This window comes from Vitis riparia, chromosome 7 (assembly GCF_004353265.1).
Source record: "Vitis riparia cultivar Riparia Gloire de Montpellier isolate 1030 chromosome 7, EGFV_Vit.rip_1.0, whole genome shotgun sequence".
NCBI classification, from domain to species: domain Eukaryota; kingdom Viridiplantae; phylum Streptophyta; class Magnoliopsida; order Vitales; family Vitaceae; genus Vitis; species Vitis riparia.
The window spans coordinates 6,406,746-6,426,417 of NC_048437.1; the positions used below are offsets into that span (position 1 = coordinate 6,406,746).

Here is a 19,672-nt window from a genome sequence, read left to right on the forward strand (position 1 = left end):
ATTATTATTCTTTATTTTTAACAAAAAAAGAGATCCCATATGCTTTTACAAAAATGTTAATATCCGCGTATGCTAAAATAGTATATTTTTTATATAAAAAAATATATAATTTATGTTTTTATTATAATATTACTATTCATGCTTTATTAAAAAAACATTTATTTTTAATTACAAATCTAATTTCATTTTTAATAAGATTTGAATTAAATTAAATTAATAATATATAAATTAAATTTAAATATTTTTATAAAAAAACAATTTAAAAACAACTCATCCAAACAATTTTTTTTTTTTTTTTTAATTTTTAAAATCTGGTTTTAAATTCAATTTGCCAAAAATACAAGGATGTTAAATGGAATCATTGGTGCATGTTACTATGACCCTTGGGCCTTTGGAATTAGGCCAACACCGCCATGGAGTCCACTGAATCCGAGGTTAACAAACAACCATATGCTTTTAGTACCTATGAAAATTCAGAAAACTGAGACGGCAACCGGCGTTTTTCGTGATGTTGGGTACCAATTCTAGAATTTGCTCTTTCCTCTCCCATTTGTCTCACTTGGTTGTATCTTGTTTGTCATTGAAGGCCTTCTGGTGGAAGCCTTCCTCCTATTATTATTTTTTCCTCCTTCTCATCATGTTGAAGTCCAAAATACAAGAAGCCAAACCGAGTTCAGACAAAGTAGATGATCATATAATTTCAGGCTTTTGAGTTGGTGCAGATGGGTTTATTTAAAAGTAAATGTCAATGGGATTGAAGCAAAACTCAATACCTAACGCGCATGAAGTATTCTTCCCATGATTTAAATAACCATAAAATTAAACTAGTAGGCCGACCAAGGACTGGTCACCTGTAAATTAATTAGTCAGAACTTAGCTTTTCCATATTCCCCACCAGGCATTTGTTCAATACTCAGAATTGGATGTCCAATAGGTTGGACATCTGGGCATGAATATGAACAAGTGGGACTCCATCTGTCACTTGACTAGGAGTAGTCCCATGGAAGATTTAGATTGACCTGGTTAATAAAACCTTTAGTTGAATCGGTAGTTGAAGGATTGGGCTGAAGATCATCAGATTGACCTGGTTAATCAAACCTATGGTTGAATTAGGTCATGCATATTGTTGAAGTATATACTCCTAGCCTTCTCTAGTCCATCCAATATCACCTTCATTTTTTTTTTCTCTATATGCTATCATCCATGGCTCTCTCCCACACAAGATCATGCATAGTTCAACTTCAAGCGCATCAAATTCATTCTCCCTTGTTTCAGATAGTCGTCTTCTTCCTCTTGCTGCTCCCCCATGCAAACTCTATTTCCTTCAGTTTCTCTGGTTTCCAGCCGAACATGCCAGACATATTCTTTGAAAATGATGCTTTTGCAACAGGCGGGCTTCTCCAAGTCACAAAGAATCAAGTTGATGATTCCCTCACTAGTAGCACAGGTCGAGCCTCATATGCAGAACCAGTGCGCCTTTGGGATGCCAGCACAGGAAGGCTGACAAACTTCACCACTCACTTCTCCTTCGCCATTAAGGCGGTTAATGACTCTGTGTATGGTGATGGCCTCTCGTTATTTCTGGCACCATTTGATTCTCGAATTCCTCCCGATTCAAGCGGTGGTTACCTTGCGCTGTTCAGCGCCAAATCTGCCTTCAACACCTCACAAAATAAAATTATTGCAGTTGAGTTTGACAGCCGCCAAGATGAATGGGATCCAAGTTCAGATCATGTAGGCATCAATATCAACTCCATAATCTCTGTGCAAAAGGTCCAATGGAAGAGTAGCATTAAGAATGGTTCAAGAGCAAATGCCTGGGTGAGTTACAATTCAGCCACCAAAAATTTAAGCGTCTTTCTAACTTATGCTGATAATCCGGTTTTCAGCGGGAATTCCACCCTTTCGTATGTTGTTGATTTGACGAAAGTTTTGCCGGAGTGGATAAGAGTTGGTTTTTCAGCTGCCACAGGCGAGTCGATTGAATTGCACACTGTTTACTCTTGGGAATTCGAGTCGACCTTAGAGGCCAGTGGTGGGAAAGGGAAGAAGAGTTTCGGATTGGTGGTCGCGCTAGTTGTGACCATTGGTGTCTTGACTTGTGGATCTGGTGGGTATTGGTTCATCTGGTGGAGAAAAAGGGTTGGTCCCAGAAAAGAAGATATGGCCCTTGAACTGGCTATTGATGATGAATTTGAAAAAGGAACTGGGCCAAAGAGGTTCACCTACCGTGAACTGAGTCACGCAACCAAGAACTTCTCCGAGGAAGGGAAGCTAGGAGAGGGAGGATTTGGAGGCGTTTACAAGGGTCTATTATCCGATTCCAAGACAGAAGTGGCGGTGAAGAGAGTTTCAAGGGGATCAAAGCAAGGGAAAAAGGAGTATGTATCAGAAGTGAAGATCATCAGTCGATTGAGGCACCGAAATTTGGTTCAACTCATTGGTTGGTGCCATGAACACGGAGAATTACTCCTCGTCTACGAGTTCATGCCTAACGGAAGCCTGGATACCCACCTATTTGGAGGGAACTCCACGCTAAAATGGACAGTGAGGTACAAAATAGCCCTTGGCTTAGCATCCTCACTGCTCTATCTTCATGAAGAGTGGGAACAGTGTGTGGTCCACAGAGACATCAAGTCCAGCAATATCATGTTGGATTCAAATTTCAATGCCAAGCTCGGAGATTTCGGTCTGGCCAGGTTTGTGGACCATGAGCTGGGCTCACAAACAACCGTCTTGGCTGGCACCATGGGCTACCTCGCCCCGGAATGTGTGACCACCGGCAAGGCCAGCAAGGAATCCGATGTCTACAGCTTTGGCGTTGTGGCCCTTGAGATCACATGCGGAAGAAGGCCAGTTGAGCCAAGGGCAGAACCAAGCAAGACAAGACTAGTAGAGTGGGTGTGGAACCTGTATGGAAAAGGCCAACTCTTTGAAGCAGTGGACAAGGGGCTGTCTATGGAATTCGACCAAAGGCAAATGGAGTGCTTGATGACAGTTGGGCTATGGTGTTGTCACCCTGATAGCACTCACCGCCCATCAATAAGGCAAGTGATAAATGTTCTCAGCTTTGAAGCTCCACTCCCCAACCTTCCAATGACCATGCCAGTGCCAATGTATTTTGCACCTCCGATGCATATGTGTAAGTTCTCCTATACGTCTTCTGCCACCCCCACTGATTCACAAAGTCATCAAAGTGGGTGTTCCTGCAGCACTTGCACCTCAGATTCTTCTATGTCATTAGGCTCTTCTAAAGCCCTTTTGAAATTGCCCAAACCTGATGTGTGATATCTAATAGTTTTTTCAATTGTAATGGAGTTGTAATGGTTGTGAAGTTAAATAGAATGATCATAGAACAATGATTTGATGAATAATGGACTATTATTGGTCTAGTACCTAAATGGCTAAATCATTTTTGAATATAAATCCTATAAATACAAAGACAGTGACCAGACACATTGGTGTATTCGCAGTATATCTCATACATTATTGCAATAGTTTCAATCATAATATTCAACAGGTAGTCGCAAAATTAAAGGTTTTAGCTTTTGTTGAATGATGCTCTGGTTTGCCAGCACAAGGAGTAATCAAGAAATCAAATCATGCCCTGTAACCGGAAGTTTCTTACCATCCGATTCAGTGCTACTTTGGTACAGAGGAGACATCCTTTTGTAATAATGGCAACATTAATAAAAAAAATACCAAATATAAAAATTAAAAATTAGTTTATAACATTTTATTCTACAAATTTGTCATAATCTTCCATGATATTGCAAATTAAGTTATCATTCATTCTTTGATTTTTATTCAATTGCTTATTATTTTTAAACAAATCAATCATTTCACTCAAAGATTTAAAAGTTTTCATTATATCTAAATCCAAAAAAAAGAAAAGAAAGACAATAAGAAAGAGAATGTTCAACCCATCCAAATAATAATAATAATAATTAGCGAGAGAAAGCGTGTGTTTGGTTAAAATTGATGGCCTCTTTGTGCAAGCAGGGGAGGCCATATGTCCCTCCCGGGCATGTATTGACTCTGCCTCTTCTAAAACGCTTTCCACTTGGCGTTTGTATATATCTCGAGGTAGATTCTTGGTTAAGTCAAATATTTTATGCTTGGCCATCCAAAAAAATTCGAATGAGTACTATCAATCATTCCGTCTTTAAATTATAACATATTAGTGGTTGGAAAGGACTTTCAATCGGACAAAAATACCATATTCTAATTCTTTGATATTAGCGTTTGAATTGGACAAGAACGTGACATAGCTTAGCTACCCAGATGCTTTCCACACAAGGCATGAACCATGGAGGAAGACAACTTCCCATGGTTTCCATGTTACCAAAATTTATATCTAAACATCATGCCCTCCTAAGGATACAGGCTTATTTCTTGTTCTTTAGAAGCTTTACTGTACTACCAAAAAAAAAAAAAAAAAAAGAGCATAATATGAAAAGAATGATGATGGGTGTTTTCTCTTTTAATTCAATTTCAAATTTATGGGACTAAATGTATTTAGTCAAAATCTCAAGAGATATGAATGAAATTAACCCCTAAAATAATGACAACAAATTTACCGTTGGGAAGTAAAAATAAAACAAAAATATATATTTTTTCTTTTTATCTTTTTTAGTGAAAAAAAAATAACATTTTTTTTCCTTCATTCTCTTCTTTTACAAATATACCTCTTTTCTTCTATATATATTTCAACATTTTAATTCATGAATATTAAAAATAAGTGATATGAAATACATGAAAGATGTAAGAAATAGATTAGGTGTTAAGTAAGGATGTAATAAAAATCAAATTATTATCAATCCATATGTCTTAAAAAAAATTCACAAAGATAATTGTGATGGGAGCTATTTATATTATTTTATATATTTATACATTATTTCAATTAGTTTTAAAATATATAAAAAATATTTTTTTCAAAAAAATAATTTATAAATAAGCTATATTTTTTAATAATGAATATATAAAATAAACTTTCAAATTTAATTTAAATTATTAAAAAATATTAAAACCAATAAGGTAAGAAATCATATAGAAGGAGTATAAGAATAGAAGTATTATTAATATGAAAGAAATATTATAATTTAAAAAATGTGCAGTTTTTTAGGGAACTCATAGTATTTTCATATGGATTCAGTGATGAGTACAGGTAGTGAAGTTTGTTATTTGCTATTTCATTTATCTCAATTTGCTGATCTTTATATGTCCATCTACGCATTATAACTTCATCTTTTGCAGGTGATATGACTTGGTTCTGTTTTCAAGAAGACAAGCAAGTTCTACCAGAGGTTCTTATTCTAAATCTTTTGCCTTTAGAATACGCATGTATGTGGGAGAGGGTAGGGACCCATTTTCCTTCAAGTTCTGATCACATCTCGCGCGTACATAAGTTATCAAGCACTAACATTAACAAAAAATATGGATAACCTAGATCTTACCCGTATCAAACAAACAACACAAGCGTAGGGTCAGTGTGATTCCACCATGAATAACCAAAACCCAGATTAAAAATGAAGAAAAAACTTGAGATCTAAGCTTACCCATCATAAGAGAGTAGACGAGGAGGTAGTTGTTCTTAAAGTGAAGGCAGCAGACGTAGTGATCCGATCCTTGCTTGTTTTGCTGAGCTCCAACGCTGCCACCACCGCTGCGAGCCCCCGAACACCAGAAAGTAGAACACCTCCATTGCCGAACCAGATTCAAGAAACTGATTTTCAGAGAAAAAGGATGTCTCCTCTGTACCGAAATTTTGGCTCGTGTGTAGCACTGAATCGGATGGTAAGAAACTTTGGGTTACAGGGCATGATTTGATTTCTTGATTACTCCTTGTACTGGGAAACAAAAGCTAAAACCTTTAATTTTGTGACAACCTGTTGAATATTATGATTGAAACTATTGCAATAATGTATGAGATATACTGCTAATACACCAATATATCTAATTACTGTCTTTGTATTTACAGGATTTACATTCAAAAATAATTTAGGTACTAGACCAATAATAGTCCATTACTCATCGAATCATTGTTCTATGATCATTCAATTTAACTTCACCACCATTACAATTGAAAAACTATTACATATCACACATCAGGTTTGGGCAATTTCAAAAGGGCTTTAGAAGAGCCTAATGACATAGAAGAATCTGAGGTGCAAGTGTTGCAGGAACACCCACTTTGATGCCTCTGTGAATCAGTGGGGGTAGCAGAAGACGTATAGGAGAACTTACACATATGCATCGGAGGTGCAAAATACATGGGCACTGGCATGGTCATTGGAAGGTTAGGCGGTGGAGCTTCAAAGCTAAGAACATTTATCACTTGCCTTGTTGATGGGCGGTGACTGCTATCAGCGTGACAACACCATAGCCCAACTGTCATCAAGCACTCCATTTGCCTCTGGTCGAATTCCATAGACAACACCTTGTACACTGCTTCAAGCCATAGACAACCCCTTGTCCATTGACAAGACCACAGCCCAACTGTCATCAAGCACTCCATTTGCCTCTGGTCGAATTCCATAGACAACCCCTTGTCTACTGCTTCAAGGAGTTGGCCTTTTCCATACAGGCTCCACACCCATTCTACTAACCTTGTCTTGCTTGGTTCTGCCCTTGGCTCAACTGGCCTTCTTCCACATATGATCTCAAGGGCGACAACGCCAAAGCTGTAAACATCGGATTCCCTGCTGGCCTTGCCGGTGGTCACACATTCTGGGGAGAGGTAGCCCATGGTGCCAGCCAAGACGATTGTTTGTGAGCCCAGCTCATGGTCCACAAGCCTGGCCAAGCCGAAATCTCCGAGCTTGGCATTGAAATTTGAATCCATCATGATAGTGCTGGATTTGATGTCTCTGTTGACCACACACTGTTCCCACTCTTCATGAAGATAGAGTAGTAAGGATGCCAAGCCAAGGGCTATTTTGTATCTGGCTGTCCATGTTAATGCGGAGTTCCCTCTAAATAGTTGGGATTTTTTATAAGAGTTTTTTTAAAAATAATTACTAAATTATCGTTGTTGGAAAAATAATTCCAAATCTATCGTAGTTTTATCCGGCTAGGAAAGAGAAAAGAAATTATAAGTGAGAAATTATCTCTTGAAAAGACGATTTTCACAAAAAAAAAAAAAAAAATTGAGAAAGAAGTGAGAAATGTCTCTTTAAGAGATGATTTCAAAAAATATAAAGCAATATAAGAATTAAGTGAAAATCATGACGATTTCCACCAAATTAAAAAATAAAAAATTCTCACTTTAATTTTTTATTTTAATTTTTAAAAACACCTAAGTGGGAATCCACACACAAAAAAAATTCTCACTTTCAATAAAAAAAAAAAAACACATAAGTGGGAAATCATATTTTAAAGAGACAACTTTCACAAAAAAAATAAAATAAAATAAAATAAATTCTCACTTTAAAATTAAAAAAAAAAAAAACCACACAAAAAGTCACCCCCCCCCCCCCCCCCCCCCCACCAAAAAGCCAAAATGATAAATTATCACTTATATATATAAAAAAAAAAACCAAAATCTTTAAAAATATATATTTTTTCGTTCTTTATTCTATTTATACAATAATACAATTATTATAAATATATATTAAAATTATTTAACTTTTTTCTTTTATATTTTATTCATTTTACATTGAAATTTTAAATTAAAAATTAATATTTTTAATCTTAAAATTTATATAATAAAATTAATTTAAAAATTAAACAAAACAAAATTATTTATTTTGTAAATAATTATTTAACAAATTAATAACATATTTGTTTTTTAAACTCATTTTTCACATAAAATTGATAGTAATTTTTTTATTTTTTTAATTCCAAAATGAAAAAAATAGATAAATATTATTTATCCTATATTAAATTTAGTATAATATTTATAAATTAAATTTAATAAGTAAAATTAATTAATTTTATAATATATATTTTTAATAATTGTATTATTGTATAAGTATAATATGGAATTGAAAAATGGATTAAAATTTTTTTTTTTTGAAAATCGTTTATGACGTTTTTGTTTTTTTATTTTTTATTTAATAAATTAATAAAAAAAATTAACTCAATTTTCACATAAAATTAGTAATAGTTTTTTTTTAAAAAAAAATCCAAAGTGAAAGAAAAAAACAATATGTAAATATTATTTATCTTATATTAAATTTAGTATATTATTTATAAATTAAATTTAGTAAATAAAATTAATTAATTTTATAATATATATTTATAATAATTGTATTGTTGTATAAATAGAATAAATAATGAAAAAAATGGATTTTTAAAGGTTTAGTTTTTTGGTTTTTTTTTTAAGTGAGAATTTAATTTCTTTTTTTTTGTGTGGAAATCATCTTTTTAAAAGACGATTTTCAACATGGTTTTTTTTTTAAAAATTTTAAAGTGAGAATTTAATTTTTTTTTTTTTTTTGGAAATTGTCTCTTTAAGAGATGATTTCCCACTTAAGTGTTTTTATTTTTTATTTTTTTTTAAAGTGATAATTTAATTAAATCTTATTTTTTTTTTTAAAGAAATCGTCTTTTTTAAGAAATGATTTCTCACTTACAATTTTTTTCTCCCTCCTAGCTAGATAAAACTATGATAAATTTGAAATTATTTTTCATACTATGGTAATTTAAGAATTATTTTTAAAAATTATCGCACTCTTATAAAAAAATCCTTAATAGTTGGGTATCTAGGCTTCCATTAGGTATGAACTCGTAGACGAGGAGGAATTCTCCGTTTTCATGTATGACTGCATCCGTTTGGAGGGTCCTCCTCAGTAGGAGATTAATCACATTTCTTCGTTTTTTTTTTTTCTTTTTTAATGGTCCAGATTCCCCATCCTGGCTAGGAACAGTTAAAATATTTATGTTTGTATAAAAGGTTTGCTCTTTACATGAACAACTTGTTAGTTTAAAATTTGGTTTGGTTAAAAAGAGAGTGTTAGACGTGTAATCAAATTTTATTTCTAAAGAGCCGCTTGAATTCAAACACGCGGCTTGAATTCAAAGGAGCGAAGAATTATATTTTTTGAGCAACACCCAATCATGTTTGAATCTGAGGTTGTGATATAAGTGGACCGTTGGAATAGTGTTATGTGGGATGTGGGAAGTGGTCATTTCATCTACTCTTTATCCGCTAGAAAATCCATCTGTGGTGCAAATTTTGCTAGCATACTCTATTTATTTTCTTTTCCCTGCCTAGTCATTTTCTACTTCCCCTCATCATCTAAATAAAGAAAACCCAAACCACAGGATTCCATTGGGCCAGACCGCCCATTTTGGCCCGTGGCTCGGCACGCCAAAAGGCCGGGCCGGGCCAGCACGACCCAACATTGTAGTAAGTTGGGTCGGCATGACCCATAGGAGCGGGCTGTGCTGGGCCTAAAGAAACAGCCCATCGTCCCATCGTATCGGTCCACTTGGCCCTTTTAAATTTCACTATGTAATTCTCACTTTTTTTTCTCCTTATTTTTTTTAAGTAATTTGTTGAAATATTGAATAAAATATTTTTTTTTTTATATTTCATTTCCTTTTATATTCCATTATTTTAAATTTATTTTTATTTTGATAAAAAAAATTCAAATATAATTTTTTTACTATTTTTAAAAACAAAAAACTAACATTTCTATAAATTTTACAATTACAAACTTGATAAATATAAATTTTAAAAATAAAAAGTATAATTATTAGAGGTGTATAAAAAATAAAAAATAAAAATAATTATTAAAGATGTTTAAAGTAACAAAAAGAAATTTTATTTAACAATGAAAAAAATTTAAGAAAAAATGACTTAAAAAAATTAAATTAAAATTTTTAATAAAGTGAGTGACCCATGGGCCACGACACGATTAGCCCGCGGACTTATGGGTCGTGCCAGGCTACCTATTTTCCTTGTATGAGCCGGCTCGACTCGACCCGACCCGACCCAATTTTTAAGTGGGTCGTATTGGCCCGACACGTTGGCCCGTAATGACCCAATCAATATCGAGTTGTGCCAACCTAGCATGACCCATTGGACATCTCTAACTACAAGTCCAAATAATAAAATAAAAATATATATAAGAGAAGAGCAACATGGTACATAACCTCATAGATTCTGTAAACGTGTTAGAAACACCGACAAAATATCTTTTGAATGTTTTTCTTCATTAAAATTTTTTCATCAAACAAACAAACTCAAATAATTCAATACTTAAAATTCATATCAAATGTTAGGAAGAATCATACAATTATACATTATTTATACAAATATTGTTTTTTAAGAACCCAAACTTAACTTTGTTGTTGCGGCTTTTAGACATTAATTCATGATTCTATGAAGATAAAGATAAGGTTGGAGAAATTAAAAGCTTAAAAATCTCAAATAACATATAAATATAGTAAATATAGAGCTTTGATGTGGATATAGCAATTGAGGAACACAAAAATAAAGTAAATAAGGTACAAGAAATTTTAATATAGCTCGACCAATTATGCCTATTAATTGATGAAAAATATTACATGACAAAATAGATATAACTATTGGATCTAAAATATTTAATCTTTTTCCTTTTATTGTATTTACACATAACTTTCTTATTTTACAACATGTCCCTAATTCTTCTTCACACTTCTATTCATCGGGTTTATTCCTCTCAAATTCATCTCTTTCACAATTTTTTTTTTCCTCTTGTACCCTAAAATCTTTATGAAGATATTTTTGATAATTTTTCTTATTTTATAAAGAATTTAATTATAATTATATATAAACTTAAAAAATATTTTATATAATATTTCAAAACTATTTAAATTAGGAATTTAAGGTGATCTCAACATAAGAAGGTTCGACCAAGATCTAGACAATTGAACGATTCAATCAAAGTTGTCCTAACAAGAACAACTCTAAGATTTGAATAATATACATTATTCATAATAGAGAGCTTTATTATGAGTGAGTTTTAATCATTGCTTTTATTGTTGTTAAACTGAATTTTCACTTAAGTTCTTTTAGAACATTTCTTAGTTTTTGTCTTTGTGGGTCCACATGTTGTCTCCTAATTGCTCGAGAGAATAACTGTTCCTAACAAAAGAATATTCTTTGAAACTGTCTTGTCATAGTATCAAGAACATGGTTACGTAGCCGTGTTCATGAGGTGAATACGACCTAATGGTCGTGTTCTCAAGAACACGACCTCCATAAGGTTAACTCGTGTTTGTGCCCCAAGATGACTTCCTTATGGTTCCTTAAGGTTAACTCTCACACCATACACAGGTACTTTTTTGTTTGTATATACATATAAAGCAAAAATTAACACACTGGTTTATCGACCTCATGAGGCTATTAATTACAATCTGTCTCCATGTAAGATACGTTTGAAGAAACTCCATTGATGCACAGCATATGATCCATGCACAAAATGACGGGGGATACCTTAATACCTTATGAGGGAAGAATCCTTTCCATTTTGTGGTGTATATGGAAATGAAGAAAGAGGCAATGAGGGATACTATTTTGCTGGAAAGACAATTTGGAAGTGAGTTAATGGTAAATATTTCACCAAAGAGGAGTTTCAAATTTACTATAACTCAAGACAGCAACCTGCATTTTGAGATAATAAAACAACAAAGTAGGATGACTGGACTGGAAAGGCTCTGCTTCCGCTTTGAAAACAAGCCACTAAACGTGCATAGCGGCTATATTAGGTTGGTAATAAGGCATGGTATGTGTGAGATGTTAGAGATAATATCAAATTAGAATTCATTAAAGGAAAAGTTACTCAAGATGTACCCAAATTCGTATTCCAATAAAATTCTCTTGTAATAATAACTGAAAGACTATATTAATCAGAAAAAGATAAGGATTAGAAAAAGCCTAATCTCGCTCACCAAATTAAAAAATAAAAAATAAAATTGAAGAAGTATTATCAAAATACAACTCTTCTCCTCATTTGACTCATAGTTCTATTTTTCATATAAAACTCCTGAATTTATTTAATATATAAAAAATAAAACGTGAATAGCGGCTATATTAGGTGGGTAATAAGGGATTGTTCGTGTGAGATGTGATCAGAACTTCAAGGAAAATGGGTCTCTACCCTCCCACATCCCTACTTATTCCACAGACAACTATTGTACATGCGTATTCTAAAGCCAAAAATTTAGAATAAGAACCTGGCACGCCTCTGGTAGAACTTAGTTGTCTTCTTGAAAACAGAACTGCAACTCATATCACCTACAATAGATGAGGTTATAATGTGTGGATGGACATATACAGTTCGGCAAAATAAATAGCAAATAACAAACTTCACTACCTGGACTCATCACTGAATCCATATGAGAATACTATGTCTGAATATTCCTCTAACATGGTCAGCTGCACATGAGTTCATCGAATTCAAAGCCCTCTCATCATCCGGTTTCTCAAACTCGTGGGCTTCAAAAAATCTACCAAAAATTGAAAACAAAGAAATAAAAATAAAAGACACAAGAGTTCCAAATGCAGCCATGTCCCACTCTACAATGATCTCCTCCTTCTGCTCTTGGCTTCTCGTGGACCAATCATCGAACGCTTGGTGAATGAAATACAGTGGGAACTCAATACACCTGTTGCATGCCCCATTTTAACTCCTGAAAATCAACAGATCTTCCCCCATTGACCAAGGATTTGAATACTGATATTATGATCGGAAAAACTGAACTGTTACAACATGCATAAATGGGACCGTTGTCCTTCTCAATCGAAACCGTTGTTCCCCTTATGCTTCCCTCAACCTCAGCGCACACAGTTCGTAAATAGGCTTAACCACACGGTTCAATACGCATTCTCATCCGAAACTGACGGCAACATAGGCCGACCTATGTTTTCATCAATGTAATTCTCAAGAACTCGAGTAGATAGATGCCGGGGTCTGCAATTCGCGCTCCGGACTGGGCGCAGAATCTCGAATCCAAACTTTCGATTTCTGGCCGAGGTAGGAGCACCATACGGTAGGTCGGTAGGGCCGAGAGTGTCTATATTGTCTGACAGTGACTGGGCTACGTGCTGCATGTTAACTGTATTAAGGTTGGAGACTAGAATCATTAGCAGTTACGAAAGCCATGCACGTCTTTTTAAATTATAACTTATTAGTGTTTGAAAAGGATTTAAATTGTACAAAGAGACGTGAAATTCTAAGTTTTTATCGTTGGTTAGAGAATTTTAAGTTTTATAAATTTCAACTTCTTATTAGAATCGAACTTCCTAAGTTTTACCTCTTATGAATTCCTAATTCTAATAAGAATCAAACTTTGTGGTATAATATTATAAAAGGTGATGAAATTGTTTCAAATCATTCCATTCAAAGGGTTTGAGTGAGTTCTCCATCTTCTCTTTTTGTTTTTCCCTTCCTTTTTTCTTTACGATTTTTGTTAAGCCATGCTATTTTTTTTATATATATATATTGTATCTCTTCTTCTACATTGTTTATTTTCTTTAACATTATTTATTTTTTAATTCAAAATAATATTTTTATTTATTTTATCCATTTAATTTTACTCTTCTATAAAAATAAAAAATAAAAAAATCAGTGCATTTAGATACATTTTTTTGTTTTAATATTATGTTTTAATTTTTCTAACTCGGTTCGACTTTTATTTAAAAAGTAATTAAACTTGTAATATCTAATGCAAGCAGGTTATATAGGCTGTTATCAACAGGTTATTTATTCCCTCTTCGGTTGTATTTTGACCATTTATAGCTTATAATAAAATCAAAGCAGAATTTTGTAACTGTTTGACTACACTTAAAGAATCAAGGAGAATCTACATATAGAAGTATTCTTGGCATTCAATATCAATGTCCTTAAAAAGGAAGATTGATTTTCTTATATGTAATGTTTTCTTCGATCAATATACGAGTTCACTAGAATGTTTTGTCTTGCAGAGAATGGAGGTGGTTTGGACGAGGCACTGGACTTCCTTTTTTGGGCTGTTAATAATTATTCAATTCTTCTTTTGCAATCACTCTTTTGCGGAGGACCCAGAAAGGTTTTTTTTTTTTTTTTTTCTTTTCCATCACTTCAAATTTTTATTTTTTACTTTTTTTATCATGTACTCGTATTTATAAAAATTTATTTATTTATTTAAATTGCAGGAGTATTTTACGCGAAGACAACAATGATGAATCGACACATGGGGTACAACTACAAATAGATGGTGACAAAGTAAGATTTTCGATCCTTAACAATTAAATACAATTTTAGAAAGGAAAAAAGATGGCATCATGTAAAACATATTAAACTAGAATTTTCATACTTTTTATGGAAGCATTATAATTGATATGCAACTAATTTTTCTATAAGTTTAAATTGATTTTTTTTTTTTTGGTATAGCTTCAACAAAAAAAGGAAAATTCTGGCAATATTAACGAAAATATATGTTTCAGGTGGTGATGGATAATGGCATCATACAACTCACCTTGGCAAAACCAGAGGGTTCTGTGGTGGGAATAAAATACAAAGGAGTTGAAAATTTACTTAGTCACCGTTACAAAGAAAGTAGTAGAGGGTATATATGTTTCCTTATTTTGTTTTAGCATAATCAAATATTTTTATTTTGTTATACAAATTTCTCCTAGTTGATTAATCCAATGGGTTTAGGTATTGGGATTGCGTTTGGCAAGAAAATGGACAATGGGTGTAAGTTTATTTCTTTCTCATCTAGCCTTAACGTTTATTCTTTCGTTGTTGCTTAGATTTTAATTTAGAAAATGTGCAGTTTTTTAGGGAATAGTTTTCGAGTCATAAACCAAAATGAAAGCCAAGTGGAGGTCTCATTCAAAAGACCATGGGATCCTTCCGATGATTCAGGGCCTCGTTTAAGCGTCGACAAGAGGTGCAATTGCAGCCTAACTTTATATTACTCTTTTTGAGACTTAGAAACAAGCTTCTCAGTTTTTGTTATCATACATGGAGGAATGGCTTTGCAGGTTCATAATGTTGCGTGGCTCCTCAGGGTTCTATGCATATGCCATCTATGAACGCTTACAAGGATGGCATGGCACATCTCTGTGGCAAACCAGACTTGTTTTCAAGCTTAAAGAAGACCTGTAATTGTTATTATACCTTTTCTTTTTTAACTTTCATAGGAAAAGCTTAGCAAGAGCACTTCTTGAGGTTGAAGAAATTTTTTTTAATGTTGATATGGTGTCAATGATTAGGTTTGACTACATGGCCATCTCGGACACCAGACAAAGGGTGATGCCAACGGCTGAAGATCGTGCAAGGGGTAAGCCCCTTGCCTACCCGGAAGCTGTTCTGCTAACGAACCCATCCAACCCTGACCTCAAAGGAGAGGTGGACGACAAATACCAATACGCTTCTGATAGCAAAGACAATAAGGTACATGGGTGGATCAGCCAGAAATCTGGAGTAGGGTTCTGGATTATCACGCCCAGTGATGAATTCCGAATTTCTGGACCTCTCAAGCAAGAGCTCACCTCTCATGCTGGCCCTGTCTCCCTTTCTGTAAGTATAACAACAATTAACAATGGTTTCCTCTCATTAGTCTCTCTGAGACGTGTTATATGCCTACTGAACTTAGAAAGGAGATGATAACATTCATGTTGAGACTTGAGAACTCCTCCAGACTTGTTTTATGTTGCTATCCTTTATTTTTCTCCTTTTTTGCTTATAGTTTTTATCTTCCTAGCTTCTTAACGCATCATTTTACATCCAGGTGTTTACGAGTTCTCATTACGTTGGGAAGCCTGAAGAAGAAATATTTAAAGACGGGGAAGCATGGAAAAAGGTTTTTGGTCCTATTTTCATTTATCTGAACTCGGTTTCAAACAAAAAAGAGGCCCTTTCACTCTGGAACGACGCCAAACAACAGGTACTACCATTTCATCTATGTACTCTTGCTTCTCTAAGGAGCCTCGCATAAATTAATCCATCAACTGATCATTCTTTATATATGTTAATTAGATGTTGAAAGAAGTTGACAGCTGGCCATATAGCTTCCCACTCTCACAGGACTTCCCCAAGTCTCATCAACGCGGATCTGTCGAGGGTCGTTTACTAGTCCTGGACAAGTATGTCTCTCACCTCCCTCAACTGGTTTTACATTGTACAATTCACACAAAACCAATAAATGTTAATTAATATTCATGTTGTTTCAGATACATCAACCAAACACCTACACCAGCAAGCCTTTCTTACGTGGGATTGGGTCTACCTGGTGAAGCAGGATCATGGCAAACAGAGACCAAGGTTGTTCTTTGGTACCTTGAAACAATTTTCTAAATAACCCATGGATGAAGTGTGTTGGGGGCACTAATTTACGTAATATTGTTGCATGTGTGTTTTCAGGGTTATCAGTTTTGGACACAAGCTGACAAGGAGGGGAATTTCTCCATTAGAGCTGTCCGAGCCGGAACCTACAATTTGTTCGCCTGGGTTCCTGGTATCATGGGGGATTACAAATATGATGCCATTATTACCATCAAACCAGGTTTTAAACTTCTCAATTCATTGCTTCTGTTACTTATGAGAGAGCAAAGTGTTACAGACCCGCTTGCCGCTCCTTAGAATAGATATAGTGGTCATTCAATTGTTTATGCTGCATTTCAACGATTCACAATTTTAAGAAATTAATCGAAAAAATGCAGGAAATAAAATCAAACTGGGCAATATTGTATTTGAGCCTCCAAGACATGGACCTACACTCTGGGAAATCGGCATCCCAGACCGGACGGCTGCTGAATTCTTCGTGCCCGACGTCGACCCAAAATTTATTAACAAACTATATGTCAAACAAGACAAGTAAATACTAAATAGCTCTCACCCAGACAATTGTTCCTTGCTTTTAAGTTCTAACAGTGATAATATAAATTGGCAAATTGAACCACTCCCCTAATCTCCTTTTTTTAACTGCAGGTTCCGGCAATACGGATTATGGGACCGGTATGCAGAAATATATCCAAACCAGGATCTCGTGTACACTGTGGGTAAAAGTGATTACCGAAAAGATTGGTTCTTTGCTCATGTGAACAGGTGTGTTTTCATCATTCAACCTTGTCTGCTTTATTGTGTTCTTGCTTCTAATATTGTATTGCACTGCAGGCACGTAACCGATGACACATTCCTAGGAACCACATGGCAGATTGTATTTGATCTTCCAGTTGTGGACATGGCCGCCACTTACAAATTTCGATTGGTGTTGGCAGGAGCAAGTCTGGCTCAATTGCAGGTAACAGAAAATTTCCTTTCTTTTCTCTAGTTCATTGTAGAGTATAAACTCATTCTTGCCAATATAATTTTGAGAATTGTGTTGTTAAAGGTTCGGCTCAACGACCCGAATGCGACACGGCCACTTCTATCAACAAAACTAATAGGGAGGGAGAACCTGATAGCTAGACATGGGATTCATGGGCTACTACGGTCGTATACTACAGATATACCCGGGTTCCTCTTTGTTGAAGGTTGCAATACAATCTATTTGACTCAGACGCGAGCCTCAAACTCTTTCCAGGGAGTCATGTATGACTACATCCGTTTGGAGGGTCCTCCCCAGTAGGAGATTAATCACCTTTTTTTTTTTTTTTTTTTTTTTTTTTTTTCAGTCCAGTTTCCCCATCGTGGCTTGGAACAGTTGCTTTGTATAGTGTGGATTGGATAATTTTTTAATAGGTGGACATATCATATGGTGTGTGGTCTATATATCTGGACAGTCCAACTTTCAATATAAGTCATTCAACTGTGGTGCAAACTAATGTGACCACAATGTTTATAAAATAGTCTTAATAAGATAAAAGTGCAAAATAATTCCATCTAGATACAAATATTAATAAATCCGTTAATATTCACTAACGAATTGGTACGATACCAAAAAGTTTAATACCCTTCTCTTCTCTGTTTTTGTTTTCCACATCACTTGATTTGACTTTTTTAAAGCCTTATAAAAGCTTAAAAGGAAATTGTGATTTTCAAGGATGGGCATGTACTTGGAGACACTATTTTTTCTTTTTCATTTTTTACAATCTTTCCGTTCTTGGTTTTTCATACTTTCACTTTATTTTTCATCATTTGCATTCATCAATGGAATGTTTCCAAAATATGAAAAGTAAGGTATAGAAGATGAATTGAAAATTGGTAAGTGAGATTGAAGAAGAAGAATTATTTTGGAAAAGACCAAAAATGGTGAATGTACCACAAAGAATCATATACATTAGGTGAGTGGGAAAAGAGGATGGGTGTAGAGAAACTTTAATATATAGTGTATTTAATGATGCCATTGGTGTATATAGTCAATATCTATATATAATATAAATTTAAATTAGTTAAATTTTGTATGTTTCTATAAAACGTATGTTGTTTACATAAAACAAAATGTTAGTTTTTAAATTTGGTTTGGTTAAAGAGAGAGTGTTAGACATTCGATCTTACTTATATTCAATTATATTTGAATCCAAGGTTGTGATCTAAGTGGGTCGTTGGAATTGTGTGGGATGTACGAAGTAGTCCATTTCATCAACTTTTTATCCACTAGAAAATCCAATCAATGATGCAAATTTTGCTAGCACACCTTAGTCATTAGCCAGTGTCTACTTCCTCTTCAACTAAATAAAGAAAACTTAAACCACACGTCCAAATAATAAAATAAATAAATAAATATATAATACAAAAAATCTTTTTGATGCTTTTCTTCATTAATAATTTTACATCAAACTAACAAACCCAAATAATTCAATACTTAAAATTCATACCAGATTTTAGGGAGAATTATACAATTACAATATTTTATACAAATATTGTTTTTTAAGAATCGAAACTTTTCTATTTCATATCAAGTAAATGATACACGATTACTAGATGTCGATGAAGATCTTAGATGAAGACAGACCATGGAATAAAAATACATGTGGTGTTGTGGTTTTTAACGTCAATTCATGATTCTATGAATGATAAGTTGACGGAGATAAAAGATAAGGTTGGAGAAATTAAAAAATGAAAATAAAAAGCCTTAAAATTCTCAAATAAGTAAACACTACAACAAAAATAATTTATGGTGTCACTTTTAAAATAATGACACCATATGACTTAAAATTCATAAAGGTGACACATCATATAAAAAATTTTAATTAGGATAGATTATATTAATTTTAAGTTTAGTGTCAGTTTTAAAAAAGTGACACCATATAAAATAAAATTTTAAAATATTATAACTAAATGGACCCACTTTGAGAATAATGATAGTATATAAAAAAAAACTCATTGTTTCCACATTGTCACAATCCAAAAAAATCTCATTCCATAACCCATAACCATAACTTTCTTCTACCTCTCTTTTCACACCCGTAGTTCACACACAACTGTTCTTCTCTACTTCGTGGACTCTCAGGTAACCCAAAATTTCTTAGATCTATCATTTTTTTTTTTTTTTTTTTTTTTATTAATGCCAAAATCTTTATTAGCACAATTGATTTATATTCATTGATTTGGTATATTTGTAATGTAGATTGTGTAAATAGTGTTTTTTTTATTGAGTTGCAGGAAAGTAAAAATTAGGTTTAACATTCCACCATATCTTTTGTTTCATTATTTTTACCTTCTTTTCTTATTGTTTTTATATGTGTTCACCAAAATTTAGAGTAATTTGAGATTGATGATGAAATTTCCCTTTCAAGGTTAAAAAATTTCTA

The 19,672-nt window shown here is 33.6% G+C and overlaps 3 protein-coding genes across 3 annotated transcripts; 2 read left to right on the forward strand and 1 right to left on the reverse strand.

The window, feature by feature from the left end:
- The first annotated feature begins 955 nt into the window (after positions 1 to 955).
- Positions 956 to 3,374, forward strand: LOC117917988 (L-type lectin-domain containing receptor kinase IX.1-like). The gene has a single exon (XM_034834494.1). The coding sequence runs from the start codon at positions 1,192 to 1,194 to the stop codon at positions 3,286 to 3,288; it is 2,097 nt and encodes a 698-aa protein (XP_034690385.1). The 5' UTR covers positions 956 to 1,191; the 3' UTR covers positions 3,289 to 3,374.
- Positions 3,375 to 6,100: 2,726 nt separating this feature from the next.
- On the reverse strand, positions 6,101 to 9,421 carry LOC117917343 (L-type lectin-domain containing receptor kinase IX.1-like). The gene is made up of 3 exons (XM_034833587.1): positions 9,286 to 9,421; positions 6,522 to 6,948; positions 6,101 to 6,413 (listed from the first exon to the last, which is right to left on the reverse strand). Exons 1-3 carry the CDS (start codon positions 9,419 to 9,421, stop codon positions 6,101 to 6,103), a joined length of 876 nt encoding a protein of 291 aa, XP_034689478.1.
- Positions 9,422 to 13,918: 4,497 nt separating this feature from the next.
- LOC117917346 (rhamnogalacturonate lyase-like) lies at positions 13,919 to 17,547 on the forward strand. The gene is made up of 14 exons (XM_034833589.1): positions 13,919 to 13,924; positions 14,417 to 14,538; positions 14,631 to 14,669; positions 14,749 to 14,865; positions 14,960 to 15,079; positions 15,191 to 15,497; positions 15,709 to 15,864; positions 15,957 to 16,098; positions 16,177 to 16,241; positions 16,341 to 16,482; positions 16,640 to 16,793; positions 16,908 to 17,024; positions 17,094 to 17,220; positions 17,311 to 17,547. Exons 1-14 carry the CDS (start codon positions 13,919 to 13,921, stop codon positions 17,545 to 17,547), a joined length of 1,851 nt encoding a protein of 616 aa, XP_034689480.1.
- The last annotated feature ends 2,125 nt before the right edge of the window (positions 17,548 to 19,672 follow it).

Bases quoted from the DNA above. Each gene is read 5' to 3' on its own strand.
- LOC117917988 (XM_034834494.1), top strand. From the start codon at position 1,192: ATGCTATCATCCATGGCTCTCTCCCACACAAGATCATGCATAGTTCAA.
- LOC117917343 (XM_034833587.1), bottom strand. From the start codon at position 9,421: ATGGGACGATGGGCTGTTTCTTTAGGCCCAGCACAGCCCGCTCCTATG. The intron at 6,949-9,285 runs GTCTGGCCCAAT...TAACATGGACAG, and splicing joins GCCACGGGCCAAAATGGGCG to CCAGATACAAAATAGCCCTT. The intron at 6,414-6,521 runs GCAAATGGAGTG...ATTCGACCAGAG, and splicing joins TCTATGGAATTCGACCAGAG to GCAAATGGAGTGCTTGATGA.
- LOC117917346 (XM_034833589.1), top strand. The intron at 14,539-14,630 runs GTATATATGTTT...CAATGGGTTTAG, and splicing joins TACAAAGAAAGTAGTAGAGG to GTATTGGGATTGCGTTTGGC. The intron at 16,099-16,176 runs GTACAATTCACA...CACCTACACCAG, and splicing joins CCCTCAACTGGTTTTACATT to CAAGCCTTTCTTACGTGGGA.